Source organism: Haliotis asinina, chromosome 11 (genome assembly GCF_037392515.1).
Source record: "Haliotis asinina isolate JCU_RB_2024 chromosome 11, JCU_Hal_asi_v2, whole genome shotgun sequence".
Taxonomy (NCBI): Eukaryota; Metazoa; Mollusca; class Gastropoda; order Lepetellida; family Haliotidae; genus Haliotis; species Haliotis asinina.
Window position 1 is genome coordinate 19,940,208 of NC_090290.1, and position 17,406 is coordinate 19,957,613.

Consider the following 17,406-nt stretch of genomic DNA (forward strand, 5'->3'; position numbering starts at 1 on the left):
CTAAATCTTTTGTCGGCATTCCCATATCAGTCTCTGCCCACCGAACACTTAACACCAGCAAAGGCATAGTGAGAGACCGAGACTGCCTTTTTGCTGATATGCTGGAGATTGATATTGCCTCAGAAATGAAGGAACAAGGTGTGCTATGTGTAAAACGTTTCACTACCCGGACAAACAATGAGATCCAACAAACAAACACATATTTGTTCTCTTTTTCTACTCCGACTGCTCCCACATCAATAAAGGCTGGTTACTGTCAACTCAAAGTGGAAACGTACATTCCAAATCCACTGAGATGCTTCAAGTGCCAAAAGTATGGGCATGGCGTAAATACTTGCACATTGTCTGTTGTGTGCGCTCACTGTGGTGAGAAAACACACACAACAGAAGATTGTGACAGTGATTTTAAAAAATGCACCAACTGCTCAGGTGACCATTCATCTTCTTCGAAACAGTGTCCAGTCTGGAGAGAGCAAATGGAAATAAACAGAATAAAGTATACCCAAAACATCTCTTTTTCTGAAGCAAAAAAACTGGTGAAGAGATCTGATCTTCCAGAAAGTTATGCTACAGTAGCAAACGCATGATCTGTGCGCAGCTCTAAAATAACAAAGTCATCTACAAGCTGCCAAACTACCTTGACTTGGGTCAACAGTGACTCTCCACAACTTCTATACCCAGCTATGTCATCACAGACTGAAGAATCACTTCCTGGAACATCAAAGTCTTCTTCTGATCATAAATCATCTTCGCAGTCACGCACTGAGTCTCAATCTACAACTGATAGACAACAAACTGCTAAAGGTAAATCTAAGCCTAAGCCTGATGTTTCAAAACAACAAAGTGGCAGAGCTCCCAAGGGGTCACAAAATAAAGTTCAATTGTTTAATAAATACGGGTCTCTTGAAGACATGGACGTGTCTGAAAACGTCCATTCTAGGGCACATAGCTTGTCGCCCTCCAAAAGAGTGCGGGGTAGATGCCCAATAAATCCCCCCAAAAGATAGTTTATTCCAATAATATTGTACAGTGGAACTGCAGAGGATTGAGGACTAATTTACATGAATTACAGCTATTAGTCCAAGATTTCACACCTTCAGCGATATGTCTCCAGGAGACATATTTAAAGCAAACAGATACATTTGACCTTCGTCATTTTAATGCATATCATTGTTTTTCACCTCCAGGTGATAGAGCTACTGGCGGGTCATCCGTTTTAGTCAGACAAAACGTTATTCAAAGCCCTGTTTCACTTAATACTAACATGCAGGCTGTTGCAATGAGAATTACCTTACACGTAGCGTTTACGCTATGCTCTCTTTATATTTCGCCGTCTTCGACGTTCACTAAAACTGATCTTCAAGCTCTATATGACCAACTCCCGAAGCCCTGTATTATAATGGGAGATTTAAATGGGCACAACCCACTCTGGGGTAGTGTAAATACAAACACTAGAGGTAAATTGTTGGAGGATTTTTGTTCTGACAATGACTTATGTATTTATAATGATGGTTCCAACACATATTTACACCCTGGTACAGGGACGTATTCTGCTCTCGACTTGTCATTGACAAATTCCGAACTATTAAATGCATTCGAAGGGTCAGTCCACGATGACCTCTGTGGAAGTGACCATTTTCCTACTATATTAAAAGCTGTAACTCCATCTGATGTTCCTCCATCATCAAGACGGAATTTTAAAAAGGCTAAATGGGCTTTATATGAAACACTGTGTGCTGAAAAACTTAAACCCGAACGTTTTATTGACGTTTCTGATGCTATCAAATCTTTTTCTGATGAACTGAATTCCATAGCTGATGAGTGTATACCAAAGTCCTCTGTAGTTCCACACATAAGAAAACCATGGTTCAACGATGAGTGCAAACAAGCTAGGAAGGCAAGGAAAAAAGCAGAACATTATTTCCGTCGCCATCCAATGGTGCATAATTTCAATAAATTTAAGATTTTAAATGCTAAACCGCGGCGTACTTTTAAACAGAACAAACGCCAATCTTGGCAAAATTATGTATCCAAAATAAATTCTCGGACACCCATGTCCAAGGTATGGAACATGGTCCAGAAAATCAAAGGTAAAGGTACTAAATCTACTGTCCATCATGTTAAACATGGAGATCAATTACTTACTGATAAATCAGATATTGCTAATAAACTGGGTGAAACCCTTGCTAAACACTCTTCCTCTTCAAATTATGCAGCTAAATTTGAGCAATATCAAAAGCAACAAGAAAAGAAAACGATTAATTTCAATTCTTATAATGGGGAAGATTATAATGAAACGTTTTCTATTCATGAACTCCATATTGCTCTTGATCAAGCTCATGACACTGCTACAGGAGCTGATAACATACATTATCAACTCCTGAAGCACTTACCAGAATCCTGCCTAGAAACGCTTCTCAATATTTTTGATGATATTTGGACATCGGGTAACTTTCCTCCCTCATGGCGTGACGCCATAGTAGTACCAATACCTAAACCTGGACGTGATCATACGGATCCGTCCAATTATCGACCTATTTCACTAACTAGCTGTGTTTGCAAGACCATGGAACGCATGATAAATAATCGACTTGTTTGGTACTTGGAAACAAATAATCTTATCACAGATATACAGTGTGGTTTCCGTAAAAACAGAAGTACTGTCGATCACTTAGTGCGACTGGAATCATTTGTTAAAAACGCACTAATTAATAAACAACATGCTGTGTCTATCTTTTTTGGTCTAGAAAAAGCATATGACACAACCTGGAAACATGGTATTTTGAGGGATTTACATGACTTTGGTTTGCGAGGTCGTTTGCCTCAATTTACTGCCAACTTTTTAAATGACAGACAATTCCAGGTCCGTGTGGGTTCTACCCTGTCTGATCATTACAATCAGGATCAGGGTGTTCCACAAGGCAGTATTTTATCTGTCACTCTTTTTAGCATCAAGATCAACAGTTTATCAAAAGTTTTAAACGATTCAATTGATGGATCGCTTTTCGTGGATGATTTTAATATTTCTTGCCGAGGTAAAAATATGCATACTATTGAAGGGCAACTGCACTTGTGTTTAAACAAAATAAATAAATGGTGTCTTGAAAACGGCTTCAAACTTTCGAAGTCCAAAACTAATTGTATACATTTTTGCAGAACATATAAGCCACATAAGGACCCTGAACTATCTCTAGATGTCACTCCCATCAAAGTTGTAAAGGAGGCCAAGTTCTTGGGATTAATTTTTGATTCGCATTTAACGTTTCTACCACATATCAAATCCCTCAAAACTAAATGCCTGAAGGCACTTGACTTGTTGAAAGTCGTTTCAAATTCTAAATGGGGAGGGGATCAAGCTACCCTCCTGCAACTTTATCGATCACTGATCCGGTCAAAACTTGATTATGGCTCCATTGTATACGGTGGAGCCTGTAAAAGCAACCTGAAACTTTTAGATTCTGTTCACCATCAAGGTCTAAGACTTTGTCTTGGCTCCTTTCGAACTTCACCTGTTGACAGCCTGTACGTTGAGGCTGATGAGCCATCTCTTGAGCAGCGACGTATCAAATTAGCTTTACAGTATGTAACAAAATTATATTCCAGTGAGTCAAACCCTGCATATAACTGTGGTTTCAGTCCTCTGTATGAGGACTTATACAATATGAAATCTTCGCTTGTGCCGCCTATTGGTTTAAGAATTAAACCATTTCTTGCTGCCGCCGGCATTGGGCTGGAAAATATAGCTCCTTCCCGTCTTCATTCTTCTCCTCCTTGGCAGTTGGTTAGGCCCCAAGTGGACCTAACATTGACCACATTTAAAAAATCAGAAACTAATGAATTACAGTATAAACAAGAATATAATAAATTGAAACATAAATATAGCAGTTATAAATCCTTATTTACAGATGGGTCCAAGGACGGTGGCGCAGTAGCTTGTGCCACTGTCATTGGATCCAGAACAATATCTTCTAGATTACCAGACAACAGTTCTATTTTTACCGCTGAGGCTAACGCCATATTAACAGCTCTTAAATATATTCAAAGACGCCATAAACATAAACAATATATAATCTATTCTGACTCTCTTTCTTGCCTTCAGGCGATTAAAAATCTTTCTTGTAAACATCCACTTTTAATTGAAATTATTGAATTATATAATGATCTTGCTACTGGCCAGTACGACATCGTCTTCTGTTGGTTACCCAGCCACGTTGGCATTTCCGGTAACGCAATGGCCGATCTTGCTGCTAAGGCAGCACTCAACAAATCTGTGACACCACTTCTTATTCCTTATTCTGACTACAAAGCTAGCATTAGAGCTTACACTCGTGATCTGATGCAAAAGAAGTGTAACACCCAAGTAGATATAAATAGATTACATGAAATAAAACCCTACATTGGTTATACATATTTGGGTTGTCAGTCCAGGTTTGAAGAAGTCATTTTGCGACGATGTCGCATTGGCCATACAAGATACACTCACGCATACCTTTTAAAAGGTGAGGATCCTCCGTTTTGTATCCCTTGTGATGAGAGAGTCACGGTCAAGCATATCCTGCTTGACTGTGTTGAATTCTCCATCATAAGGGATAAGTATTTTTCTGTAAAAACTGTTAAGGATCTTTTTAACACAGTCAGCGCTCATTTAATTATTGCCTTTTTAAAGGAAATTGATTTCTTGGTTGAATTTTGAGTTATATGTTCTGTATATAAATGTATTTTAATGATTGGTAGTTTAGGTTAGTAACTAGAATTGTTAGTGGCTGTACCCTCAAAGGAGGTTGAAGTATTGTAAAATTATTGTCCTCCAGAGAGGGTACGTAAGTCCACAAACATTCGATGTAAATTTAAATCTACCAGGCTTTTAATCGTAGTGTTCTTGTTGTTTTAATTTTGGCTAGCATATTGTACACTCGCCAGCAGCTGAGGGGATGGTGTAAATCCAACTAGGGTCCATGCAGGTAGCAAAGGTACTGTAAGTCCCCATGGTCCCTAGTTTGGTGATCTACCTTCAGTTGTTGGCGATCTATAGCCTGATTTTATAGTGTATTGTCCTAATGGTGATGTTGTTTTTAACTTTCCATGCTAGTTTTAATTCCATTTGTGATATTCTAGTTCTTTTACTGTCCTTCGTTGACAGGTTTTATAGTAGACATATAATTAATTTTGATATCAGATGTTCTCGTCACGATATGGCTGAGATATTGCCGATGTGACGCTAAATTTTAACTCAATCACTCACACTCACTTTTTAGACGCTAAAATTCTCAGCCGGACGCGATCTGAGACGTCCAATCTTCTGGGTCTCCCTGCTCCTTTCTGGTGCCCAAAATCCTTTCCCTCCTTAAAATTCTTCCTAATCCTATACACAGTAGAAAGAGGAGTTCCTGTTCTCTCTGCCAATGTATTTACATCATCAATTCCTTGATTACACAACTAAAAAATCAACATTCTTTTATCTTCAGCAGACATTGTTGACAGTGCTGAGGAAAATGACGTCTACTACAAATTCAGGGGAGGTAACTCTAATTGTACTATACTCAGTAGGCCAAGATGAGTTACCTCCCTTATACCATTACTTAGTTTTAAGTATCAGTGAATCAGTTGAGGTGTTAGGATAGCTCAAAGTAAGAAGAAAATTCTCAATAATTATGAACCAGACTATATATATTGGACACACATGACAATGTGACCAAAAGTAACGTCTCTTTGTAATGTGGATGAACTGTATTGTGCAACACGGGAGGTCCATGATGTGTTTGTATCCTTGATGTTAAAAGCAGTATGCTTTTGTGGTTGTATTTAGTGTAAAACATTTTCATTCAGTACGCTACAGGAATGGCATATTCAGTTTATTCTTTTAACACGACGTACAATTACTCTGCTTAGTGTGAACTAATTACTCATAATAGAATAATCAGATTTTCAGAATTATTCAACCGTGTAGCCACAAACAATTATTAAACTTAAGAATAGTGTCGTGTTCAATATATATATAAGTACAAAAATCAAAAGAGAAACGGAAACGGCTATCAAGTTCTTCTAAAGGGCAATCTATTGGACTAAGATCCAGGAGACAAGACGGCCAGGGGATCACGCTAACACTGCTCGCAGAAAGAAGGTCCAATCCTCCTCCACAAACTCTGTCCACTTTACTTCAGTTAATTACAGTATACCGTTCATAAATCCGTATATAGGCCCTGCTCATGCGGTCACGTTTCTGCAGTAGGATCCTGGGCCCTTATTCTCGAAACGTTCGTATCCCTAAGAATTCTTAAGTTTGATCGTAGTCAATGTGTTAAGAATGGGCTTAAGAAGTTCGTAGGGATACGAACGTTTCGAGAATAGCTAGTCTGGATTCATCACTAAACCAAATGTATCGCCAGTTCCGTAGGTTCCAGGCAGTTATGTTCTTACACCCACAAAGACGTTGAATGCTGTTCAGTACAGTTTGACTGGATATCCTCCGAAGTCCGAAACCTGACACATGTAGTCAACTTTGCTGCACATTCAGCTCTCGTTAATACATAACTGAAGAGCCATGGGATTAAGGCTGTTTGAATTTCGTCTTCAAGAAACTTTGCAGCAAATGCGGTGTTTGGAAGACGTGACATATCCTCCTTTCAAACACCTGCCGTAGTTTCGTATTTCTGTATGACTGTCATTGCAGTTTCGTATTTTAAGTACTGTAGGTATCGGTAACGTATGTATCACATCAATCTTCGCCAGCGTCTAGTTGTCTTGAAGAGGTTCCAGTGAAGTCTTGTGTTTGAAGAGACTCAGTTGCATGCGACCTGTTTCCCAAAAAGACGTCTGATAAATAATACATTTACACGTGTGATAATGTAGATGTGGTAACGTTTGTACGAACAAAAACTGCGCTTGACCCATAACTTTAGCCTGGAGTTACCAGCCCAATATGATTGTATTAATTTTTTTAATTGGACGAAATAATTATGTATTTCTATATAACATACATTATTCCTCGGCCTTATGTATCATGACTGAAAAAATAGATCATATATTAATGCAACCAATCCTGTTGTGGTAACGTACGTATCTTGTAACAAGGCGACATTTTATAGATAATTTTGCTTTATTGTTTGATGGTAATGAAGGTGGAATTATCAGAAGAAATGTTCATGGTTGACTTTATAATAACCAATAACTTTCAGGGTAGTCCTTGTTCACTGTCTCACATTATGCAATGAATTGTTTGCCGGAGACGTGTAACCTACGTATTGTTTTGCAACATTAAGCCTCTTGCATTTTTCGTAACGTTACCCACGGCAATGCCTTTCTAGTTCAAAAATGTGAACAATGACTCTAGTAAACGAACGATTGTATCTAACCTTCTAATGAGTTTTTAAACGTACAGTCAATTGCGACATAAAAACTCTCTGTGAATGAGTGTATAATTGTTTGCATATCTAAGAAAATGATATTTCATTTTGATTGATCTATTAACTCCCAGTAGGTTTCGCTTTTAATAGTTCCAGTTCAGTATGTTTTGGGTAATTACATATGTTCTGTATCCGTTTTTATTTTATTCGTGGTATTGTTAAGTGGTCCATATCGTTAACGTAGAAATTATTTTTAACATACATAGCTTCACTCCCATCCCGGGTTGGTCGGGGAGTGCGATTTCTTTGTGGAATCGAAATATCACTCTGAGGAATACCGCTATGGAGGTAGGCCTATATCACACAAATTACATCACATTATGAGAGTTTGGACGAGAGTGAATCTACTTCATCTTTAAGTCTCCTTACATATAAATGAACAATATTCAGATTACCATCATTGCAAGTTCCAGGATTCGTATGGAAATCGGCACAGCAGTAATAAAATTGAAATCTAAATGAAGGTGTGAGTTTTTAGTTTGTATGTACAGACATTAGAATATAATACAGAGCATAAGAGAAGTGTGCAATGTGCCTTGCTGGGGATATGCAAGTGAAATATCCAACCGCCCATTTATTTATAAAAGGAAATAAGTATTATAATCTTCATAAGAATAATGTTTTGATGGAATAGGATTTAGAAATAGGTGAGAGTAAGCGACCTTGTCACGCGAAAGTTGAGAATGTCGCCTGTATAGCAAGACGCTTATGCAAGCGTGTCCGCTGACTTGGGAAAGTGTTGTGTACCACATGTGCAGCAATCGTGTCTGATATATCGTTGGATAATTATTGTGATCGCATGTTTCTGAATATGTGACTACTTGTCTGAGATTATATTATTTGTAAAAGTGAGATTGTATCATCTGTAAAATGTAGATGGCTATATCTGTTATGTTAGATTATTCCTTAGGTTGTTGTAATGAAGCATTAGAGGGAAAATTACATTTTTGTACAAGTGATAAAATATTTATTTGGTCTTTTTGTATCAGTCTTAGAGATAAAACATAATAGGTTAAAAATAATAGGTGAGGTAGGGTGTCAGAAATGTTCAAATATACACTTCTGTATAAATAAATGTGATCGCATTTTTTTCCGGAAAATGTGAGGGCTTCTCTAGGATTGTATCATTTGAAAAACATAGATGGCTCTATCAGTAATGTAAGCTATCAGTACTGTAGTAATGCTGGTGAATACTACCATCATGAACTGTGATGATTCTCAATTCTTTCAGCTATGAGTTTCCATTAGTTCCATTAGTTATGTAACATCTGAATTGTACAGCGTTGTACATATATGAATAAATATATAAAAATATAGACAGACTTAACGAGCTTATCACTCATATATTAGCTGTGAAGAAAACTGGCTTACGACTACAGGTGAAATGCACATGACGCAGATCCAGTTTTCTCATCTCTTATGTTAATATGTTTTGAATTTTATTACACTACCCATCAAAAGACTCACTATAAATATAACCACTTATCTTCACACATCTGTTCGAAACTAAATTTTGCAAGATACGTAATTCATACATATGGAATACTGTAAGGGACATTCTCGCGACCTCGCATTCTCGCGATCTCGACCTTTGGAAACAAGATTAAACTGTCAAAAGTGCGAGAATGCGAGATCGCGAGAACGCGAGATTTGGCCATAATCTCGCATTCTCGCGTAAGTGGTACAGTACAATTTTTTGTCAAAAGTCGACGACACGAGAATGCGACTTTTAAACATGCTGTCAAATCTCGCAATCTCGCAGTCTCGACTTGTCAACTAAAGCCACAAAAACACGAAATTGCGAGAACACGAGAATGCGACATTTCATTTTCTCGCGTTCTCGCGTTTTAGACGCTACCGTTGCGCATGCTTATTATCACAAGGTCAAGGCGCATGCGCATGCTAGTAGTGCTGTGGTCATGCTTTTTTATGTTTTTCATTGCCCAAGTAGCATTTAACAAATTTATGACAGAGCTTGAAAATACTAAGCATGTAATTTACATTCACGAAGTGTAGGGTAGTGTATATAAGTCCGGTCCGCTCCCGTTGTTACAATTTCCTACGTGATGTTTACATATGAACTGATGTATTGTAAAACAAATTTGTAATGTTGAAAAGCGTGGTCTCATGCGTGAAATAAATGATGGATCTGAGTGAAAAATGGTGAATGCTGTTCAGGAATTTGATTCTCGCGCGATTACTTCCCATAACTTATCTATTGATATTACTGCAGGACGAAATTTATTCTTCTAATGTCTGCAGGGAAGGACAGACTCCATCTCTGAAAATTCAGAGTACTCAAGAAAACAGTACGCATGCCAGAGATGAGTGCATCTTCGCCTAATGAAATTCTTATAACACGGAGTGTCAATAAACAAATTAAGGAAAAATGCACCAAATTATTTTTATTTTCATTTTATCTTGATAAGATGGTAAGATATGTTTTATAATTTTTGGTGAGGCGCTCTAGTTCTGCTGAGAATTTCCCCTCCAACTTAATGTTGATTTCAGGAGAAAAGGGTTTACAAAAATCCATGTTAAAATATCCAAAGTGAGTGAGTTAAAATTTTACGTCACATCGGCAATATCTCAGCCATATCGTGACGAGAACATTTAATACAGAAATGAAATATATGTCTATTATAAAACGTGTCAACGAAGGACAGTAAAACAACTAGAATATCACAGATGAGAATATAAAACTAGTAACTATACCTAAAACAATTTATCTACAGAGGACAATACAAGATAAAAATGGGCTATAGATTGCCAACAACTGAAGGTAGATCACCATACTAGGGACCATGGGGACGTACATTACCTTTGCTACCTGCATGGAAAGGACAAAGTATGATAAGGGTGGTTTTTGGCCCACTAATAGAATTGGCTGAAAACATGTTATTTGTTTAGAGACAAGTTAGCTTTGCATAAAAATGCTGTATTTTATATGTTCTGAGGTGTAATTCTACTGCAGTGGGGGCCCAGAATGGGTTTTATCAGTTCCCATGACAATCAACACAAAGTCTGAAATATCAGTGTGCCATAATGGCTTATTTACAACTGTCATTTTATTTACATACAAATTACCGCAGTTTTACGACAGGTAGTAATGCTGAAAAACATATCAATGTCAATCATACTTTTAACCGCAAGGGGTCCAATTAGGGTTGCAAAACATTGTTAATTCAATTACTTGCCAATTGTGTCCCCAAAACTCAGTCATTATTCACAGCATTCTTTGCAAATGTAATCCATGGTTTCATTGTACAACATGTAAGCATGATGACAAACATGTTGTACTAAGAATCACAGGGGCCTGATTTGGGTAAAGTTACATTTTGGGCACAGCTTCATTCCAGCTAGTAAGTGTTACAAGTCAGCATTTACAACCAGTTTTAGCAAATATACAGTTATCATCTCAATCACCATATGTCATTACAATAGCCAACCATGCTGCACTAAAAATCACAGGTCTTGACCTCAAAGGGGTCCATTTCAGGTGAAATGTCATTGTAAGTGCAGGTTCATATCAACACCATGGGCACGTTAAAGTCAGTATTCAAAAGACTTCACAGAGTAATTATTCACAACTTATCCACTTTAAAGATATAAAACATCCACTATTACGTTTCATTCACACAGTCATCAATCTCAGTATGTGATTCACTCTCAAGAACTGCAGTATTCAAAAGTGTATAAACCTAAAGTAGATCAAAATGTATAAAATATCAATTTAAAATATTGGGAACAAAGGCAACTAGACCAACTTGAAAAGGTGAATGGTCAGTGTGTCTCAAGAAAAGATTTACATGATGTTAATTAAAGCTTGTTTCACCAGTGTTGTAGCATAGATTACCAAACTTAAGAAAAAAAATTACAATATTTGGATTTGATGCGAAACAGTTTAATTAAACATTGTAGACTTGATGAACAAACTTTGAAAAAAAGAAAGAAAAGTTACATGGATTTGAACTTGCATGTCTGATAACCAAAAATACCGACTGTCCACTGTTGCAACCATTAGGCTGCATATTCCTTTGCCTCCCAGTGTGAATTTAAGCTTATATATTACACTTTACAACTATGTATGACTTGACGTCTGCTTGTGTTCATCATCTGCTAGACCTTGATACAATGTTCTTATTCTAGCTAAAAAAATCCGTTTCATACAGTTAAGTGTAGTCATTTTGGTTAAATCTAATAAATCATTGAAAACATCAAGGTACACAAGTTCTCGGAAAATGCATATGTTTATATGTATACATGGCAATCCTGTTGAATGACAGTAACATTTTGACAGTAACAGGTGACGCAAAGGTGTTTGATACACAGATGATAGAAAAACTATGATCAAATTCTTACATAATAACAAAGATTCTCACCTATACAGTACTGCTTGATCATATTTTGAAAATTTTCATAAATCTTCTTACTTTTCTAGCTGAGACCAACAACCCAAAACCAATGTTTACCTCTCATAAATCAGCCTTGTGAGTGCCTAATGATATTGAAAATTTTAATAAAGATGTTTGATATGTGTATTTTAGAGAACAAAACCATTCCAAATATAATGTATCATGGCACAGATGTGTAAATGTGATGGATTGTTTTTAAAGATGTTAGTTTATGTCAATGTTTATTTTTTTAGATGTTGTATGGGACAATTTCATAAACCGAAAAAATGTACTTTTTTTAAGATTTTGATGTGAGCAAAAGCGTGACCCACCACATTTTTTTAGGTGTGCATTCTAATTTACTCTCTTCATATGTGATGAAAAAATTGGGATGGGTCACGCTTTTGCTCACACTTTTCTATCACTCTGAAAATCAGAAAATGTAGGTTTCTAGAAGATATTGTAAAATATGTTAACTTTGAGGTCTTCAAAGAGGAAAACTACCAACACTAAAAACATAAAAATGCAATTGGAGGTAACTTCAACAATTAGTTTAGCTCCTTTTATGCTAAAATTATTGTGTTGTAAATTTTGATAATCATGACATGTTGTGGGCCAATAATGGCCTCTATCATACCTTGTCCATTGCTACCCCAGAAATACCTACGTGACTGGGTAACCAACAAAAGACGATGTCGTATTGGCCAGTCGCAAGATAGTTATAAAGTTCAATAATTTCTATTAAAAGTGGATGTTTACATGCTAGGTTTTAATAGCCTGAAGGCTAGAAAGAGAGTCTGAATAGATTATGTACTGTTAATGTTTAGGATGTCTTTGGATATATTTAAGAGCCGTTAATATGGCGTTAGCTTCTGCTGTAAAAATAGAACTATTATCTGGTAATCTAGAAGATATTGCTCTGGATCCAATGACAGTGGCACAAGCCACTGCGCCACCATCCTTGGACCCATCTGTAAATAAGGATTTATAATTGCTATATTTATGTTTCAACTGATTATATTCTTGTTTGTATTGTAATTCATTAGTTTCTGATTTTTTAAATGTAGTTAAAAATTCTTTTTTAAAAGTACGCCGTGCTTTAGCATTTAAAATCTTAAATTTATTGAAATTATGCACCATAGGATGACGACGGAAATAATGTTCTGCTTTTTTCCTTGCCTTCCTAGCTTGTTTGCATTCATCGCTGAAACATGGTTTTCGAATATGTGGAACTGCAGAGGACTTTGGTATACACTCATCAGCTATGGAATTCAGTTCCTCAGAAAAACATTAAATAGCATCAGGGACGTCAATAAAACGTTCGGGTTTAAGTTTTTCAGCACACAGTGTTTCATATAAAGCCCAGTTAGCCTTTTTAAAATTCCGTCTTGATGATGGAGGAACATCGGATGGAGTTACAGCTTTTAATATAGTAGGAAAATGGTCACTTCCACAGAGGTCATCGTGGACTGATCATTCGAATTCATTTAGTAGTTCTGAATTTGTAACTGACAAGTCAAGAGCAGAATAAGTCCCTGTACCAGGGTGTAAATATGTGCTGGGACCATCATTATAAATACACAAATCATTGTCAGAACAAAAGTCCTCCAACAATTTACCTTTAGTGTTTATATTTATACTACCCCAGAGTGGGTTGTGCCCATTTAAATCTCCCATTATAATACAGGGCTTCGGGAGCTGATCATATAGAGCTTGAAGATCAGTTTTGGCAAATATCGAAGACGGTGAAATATAAAGAGAGCATAGAGTAAATGCTACATGTAAAGTAATTCTCACTGCAACAGCCTGCATGTTAGTATTAAGTGAAACAGGGCTTTGAATAACGTTTTGTCTGACTAGAGACAATCCTCTGCAGTTCCACTGTACAATATTATTGGTATAAACTATCTTTGGGGGGGGGGGGGGAGGGGGATTTATTGGGGATCTACCCCGCACTCTTTTGGAGGGCGACAAGCTAAGTGCCCTAGAATGGACGTTTTCAGACACGTCCATGTCCTCCAAAGATCCATATTTGTTGTGTAGCTGAATTTTATTTTCCGACCCTTTCGGGGCTCTTCCACTAAGTGTTTTTTGAGGTCTCATGCTTCAGTTTTGTTTTGCTTGTACTAACTGACTGCGTATCAGATGACGATTGAGATTGTGAACGCGACTGAGAGGGTGGCTTAGGATCAGAAGATGACTCTGACTGCTTTTGTGACTTACTAGGAAGTGATTCCGTAGTTTGAGATGATGTAGTAGGATAGAAAATCTGGAGAGAATCACATTTGACCCAAGTCAAATTTGTTTGACAGCTTGTGGAAGAAGTAGATATTTTAAGGCTTGGTTCAGATGATGTTTTGGTTATAGAAGCATAACTGTCTGGGAGTTCAGATCTCTTTACAAGTTTTTTGGCATCAGAAAAACTGATATTTTGGGTAAATTTGATCTTGTTAATTTCCATGTGTTCTTTCCAAATCGGACACTCTTTCGAAAAAGATGAATGGTTTTCTGAACAGTTGGTGCATTGTTTAAAGGTACTTGTACAGCCTTCCGTTGTATGTGTCTTGTCACCACAGTGAGCATACACAAAGGACAATGTACAAGTGTTTACACCATGGCCGTACTTCTGGCATATAAAAACATCTGAGCGGGTTCGGAATGTACACGTCAACCTTGATGTTGCAGTAACAAGCCTTCAATGATCTTGGAGCTGTCGGAGATGAAAAGGAGAACAGATACGTGTTGGTTGGAACAGTTTCATTGTTTCTACGGGTTGAAAAACGTTTGACGTAGAGCACACCTTGATCTTTCATATCATACCCAATATCAAGTTCTGACATTTCAGCAAATGGTCGATCGCGGTCTCTGACGATGCCTTTGCTTGTATTTAAGGTCTTGTGGGCAGTGACAGTAACTGGAACACCGACGAACGATTCAGTGCTCATAAGGTTGGCTGACTGCTGTCTTTTAGCGCATTCGACCAGCAGCGCACCCGACCGTAACTTTCTGATGTTCTTTACTTCTCCGGCAATACCCTGAATACCTTTAGATGTGGCGAAAGGGCTCAGCTTTAAAGGTGTCTCGTCAATAGTTTCAATCACTAAAAAACGGGGCCAAAAATCAATTGATTTGGACGGTCGCAGGTCATCATCAATAGGATCAGTTTCAAGAGGACGTTTGGTTTTCTTAGTTGGGGTTTCATAAGCCATGTTTAATGTATACATACATTTTCATCATCCGAGCTCCCCACCCACCACAGAGTATCACAAGGACAATGCTAAAGCAAGCGGGCCTCCAGCTTACAGCACCAAGGATACCCGGATGATATACTCCAGTAGAAGAATTATAAATAATTAAACTACCAGATTGGCCCATGAGCCACCGCCTTCTGGGCATACGACTCTAGGCAAAAACATAAATTTGTAAAATTGAAATTGACAAGACTCAAAAATCGACCAAGACCTAATAATACACACAATACAATTGTCAAAATTTTGAGCACCATTACATATAGTGATGCTCAGGGCTTGGCGTGACCAGCCGATTGGTTGAACCGGGCCCATTCAACCACCCGTCTAGGTGAAGTTAGGGCCAAAGTGGTGTGTTGAGCAATAGGAACACTGGTCCTGCTCCCATGCCCTCAACCACCAGGATCCCCTCCTCCACCGACACAGGGCCGCAACCCACGGCAAACGGGTTGGTGGACCAAATATCCCACCGGGTCCACAACGGGGGTGTCGGCGAGCTCTTAGCGTTACCCAGCACCCACCACGAAGAGGTGGCTCGCCACGGGTGCCAAATATCCAAAGATAAAGCCTAAATTTTGCTGAATTAAGTTAATTATGGCAGTAAAAATACTATTGCCAGAAACTGTGCGAAAAAGAAGAAAATGCATTTTCAGAGTTAATTTGTAAAGCTTATGGACACGTGAGCACACAAGCACATGAACTCATGTTTATCTTCTCCCCAAGATATGTGCATAAAGGGACATGATCTTGATATGCTGAATAGCTGTAGGAGGAAGATATCCTTCATCTCAGCGGAGCGCAGCAAAACACGTCCTCACCCGTGAGCGTCCATCGAACTGTACAGTGTATATGTATAAGTGAGTGAGGGAGTTACTATTTAACGTCACGTCGGCAATATTTAAATGGGCTATAGACCGTCAACAACTGAAGGCAGATCCCCATACTAGGGACGTGTAAATGTGTAAAGGCTATACAATGCGTAAATTATGTTTATTACTTAAAGACAGGACGGTGACCTGACCGAAGAAAATCATAAATGTCATATGTTTAGACTGCTGGATATATCTGGCGACAGTTAAAATTGACTACGATTCGTCTGTAAATATGGAAGGGTTATCTGGTAATCTATTTGATATTGGGTTGGATCCATCTGTAAATATAAATTTATAATATTATGTACTTTTTAACTGATTATATTCTTGTTTATACTGTAACTGATTTGTTTCTGATTTCTGTAGTGCGGTTAATGTTAGGTCAGCTCTTGGCTTTACCAACTGCCAACTGGAGAAGAGAGCGGACGGACAGGAGATATGTGAGTGAGTGATGCGTTCGTATATTTTACTGTAAAGCTCTTTATACAGAGGTTTAAATACTCAGTTGAAGGCAGGATTAGACGTACTAGAATATAACTTGGTCATGCACTGGAAAGAGTGAGTGAGTTAATACTTTACGTCACATCGGCAATATCTCAGCCATATCGTGACGAGATCAATGAAATCAAATACACGTGCATGTGGTAAAATCTGTCAACGAAGGACAGTAAGACAACTAGAATATCACAATTTCAATTAAAACTATCAGGGAAAGTTAAAACTAATATCACTATTTAGACAGCTGGTAACTGTACCTCGTTCAAACAGTAGAGTAACAGCACCTACCAACCAACGAGTTTCTGGAGTTCGTACCCAAGAGAGGATAGGACAAGCGAGGTTGAAATCAAGCCTGCCGTTGGATTCGGGCCGATGCCCGGATAGTATCTCACATGGTACTGCTGGCAATGTCACCGGTATTACGCCCACTGAACACGGCTTATACAATGGAACTCTATCATTTCTGTGCTGGAACATAAATGGACTTCGAAACAAATCAGGAGATGATGACTTTATAGATTATATTAGAAAATTTAAGATTATTTGCTTTCTTGAAACATTTATTGATTCTAATTACGACATGAATTCTCTAGGAAATTACACAGTTTTCTTCAGCTCAGTAGTAAAACTGTCTGACTGTGGCAGGCTTTCGGGAGGTGTGTGCTTGTGTATACATCAGTCTATTAGCAAGTTTTGTTGATAGTTGATAACTTCTGATGTCGACAATTTTATATGTATACATATGTCCAAAACTTTATTTGCCATTGATAAACATGTTAATTTGATATGCACATACATACCACCTGAAGGCTCTCCGTATTATAACCATGTTGAAGTGAGTGAGTGAGTTAATATTTAATGTCACATCGGCAATATCTCAGCCATATCGTGACGAGAACATTCAACAATGAAAAAGAGCATATATACATCATAAAAACCTGTCGACGAAGGACAGTAAAACAATTAGAATATCACAATTTCAATTAAAACT

General features: G+C 37.8%; 1 protein-coding gene across 1 annotated transcript; it reads right to left on the bottom strand.

Moving 5' to 3' along the window:
• Nucleotides 1-14,364: 14,364 nt before the first annotated feature.
• On the bottom strand, nucleotides 14,365-15,006 carry LOC137255335 (uncharacterized). Its single transcript, XM_067792784.1, has one exon. It carries the CDS (start codon nucleotides 15,004-15,006, stop codon nucleotides 14,365-14,367), a length of 642 nt encoding a protein of 213 aa, XP_067648885.1.
• Nucleotides 15,007-17,406: the final 2,400 nt, after the last annotated feature.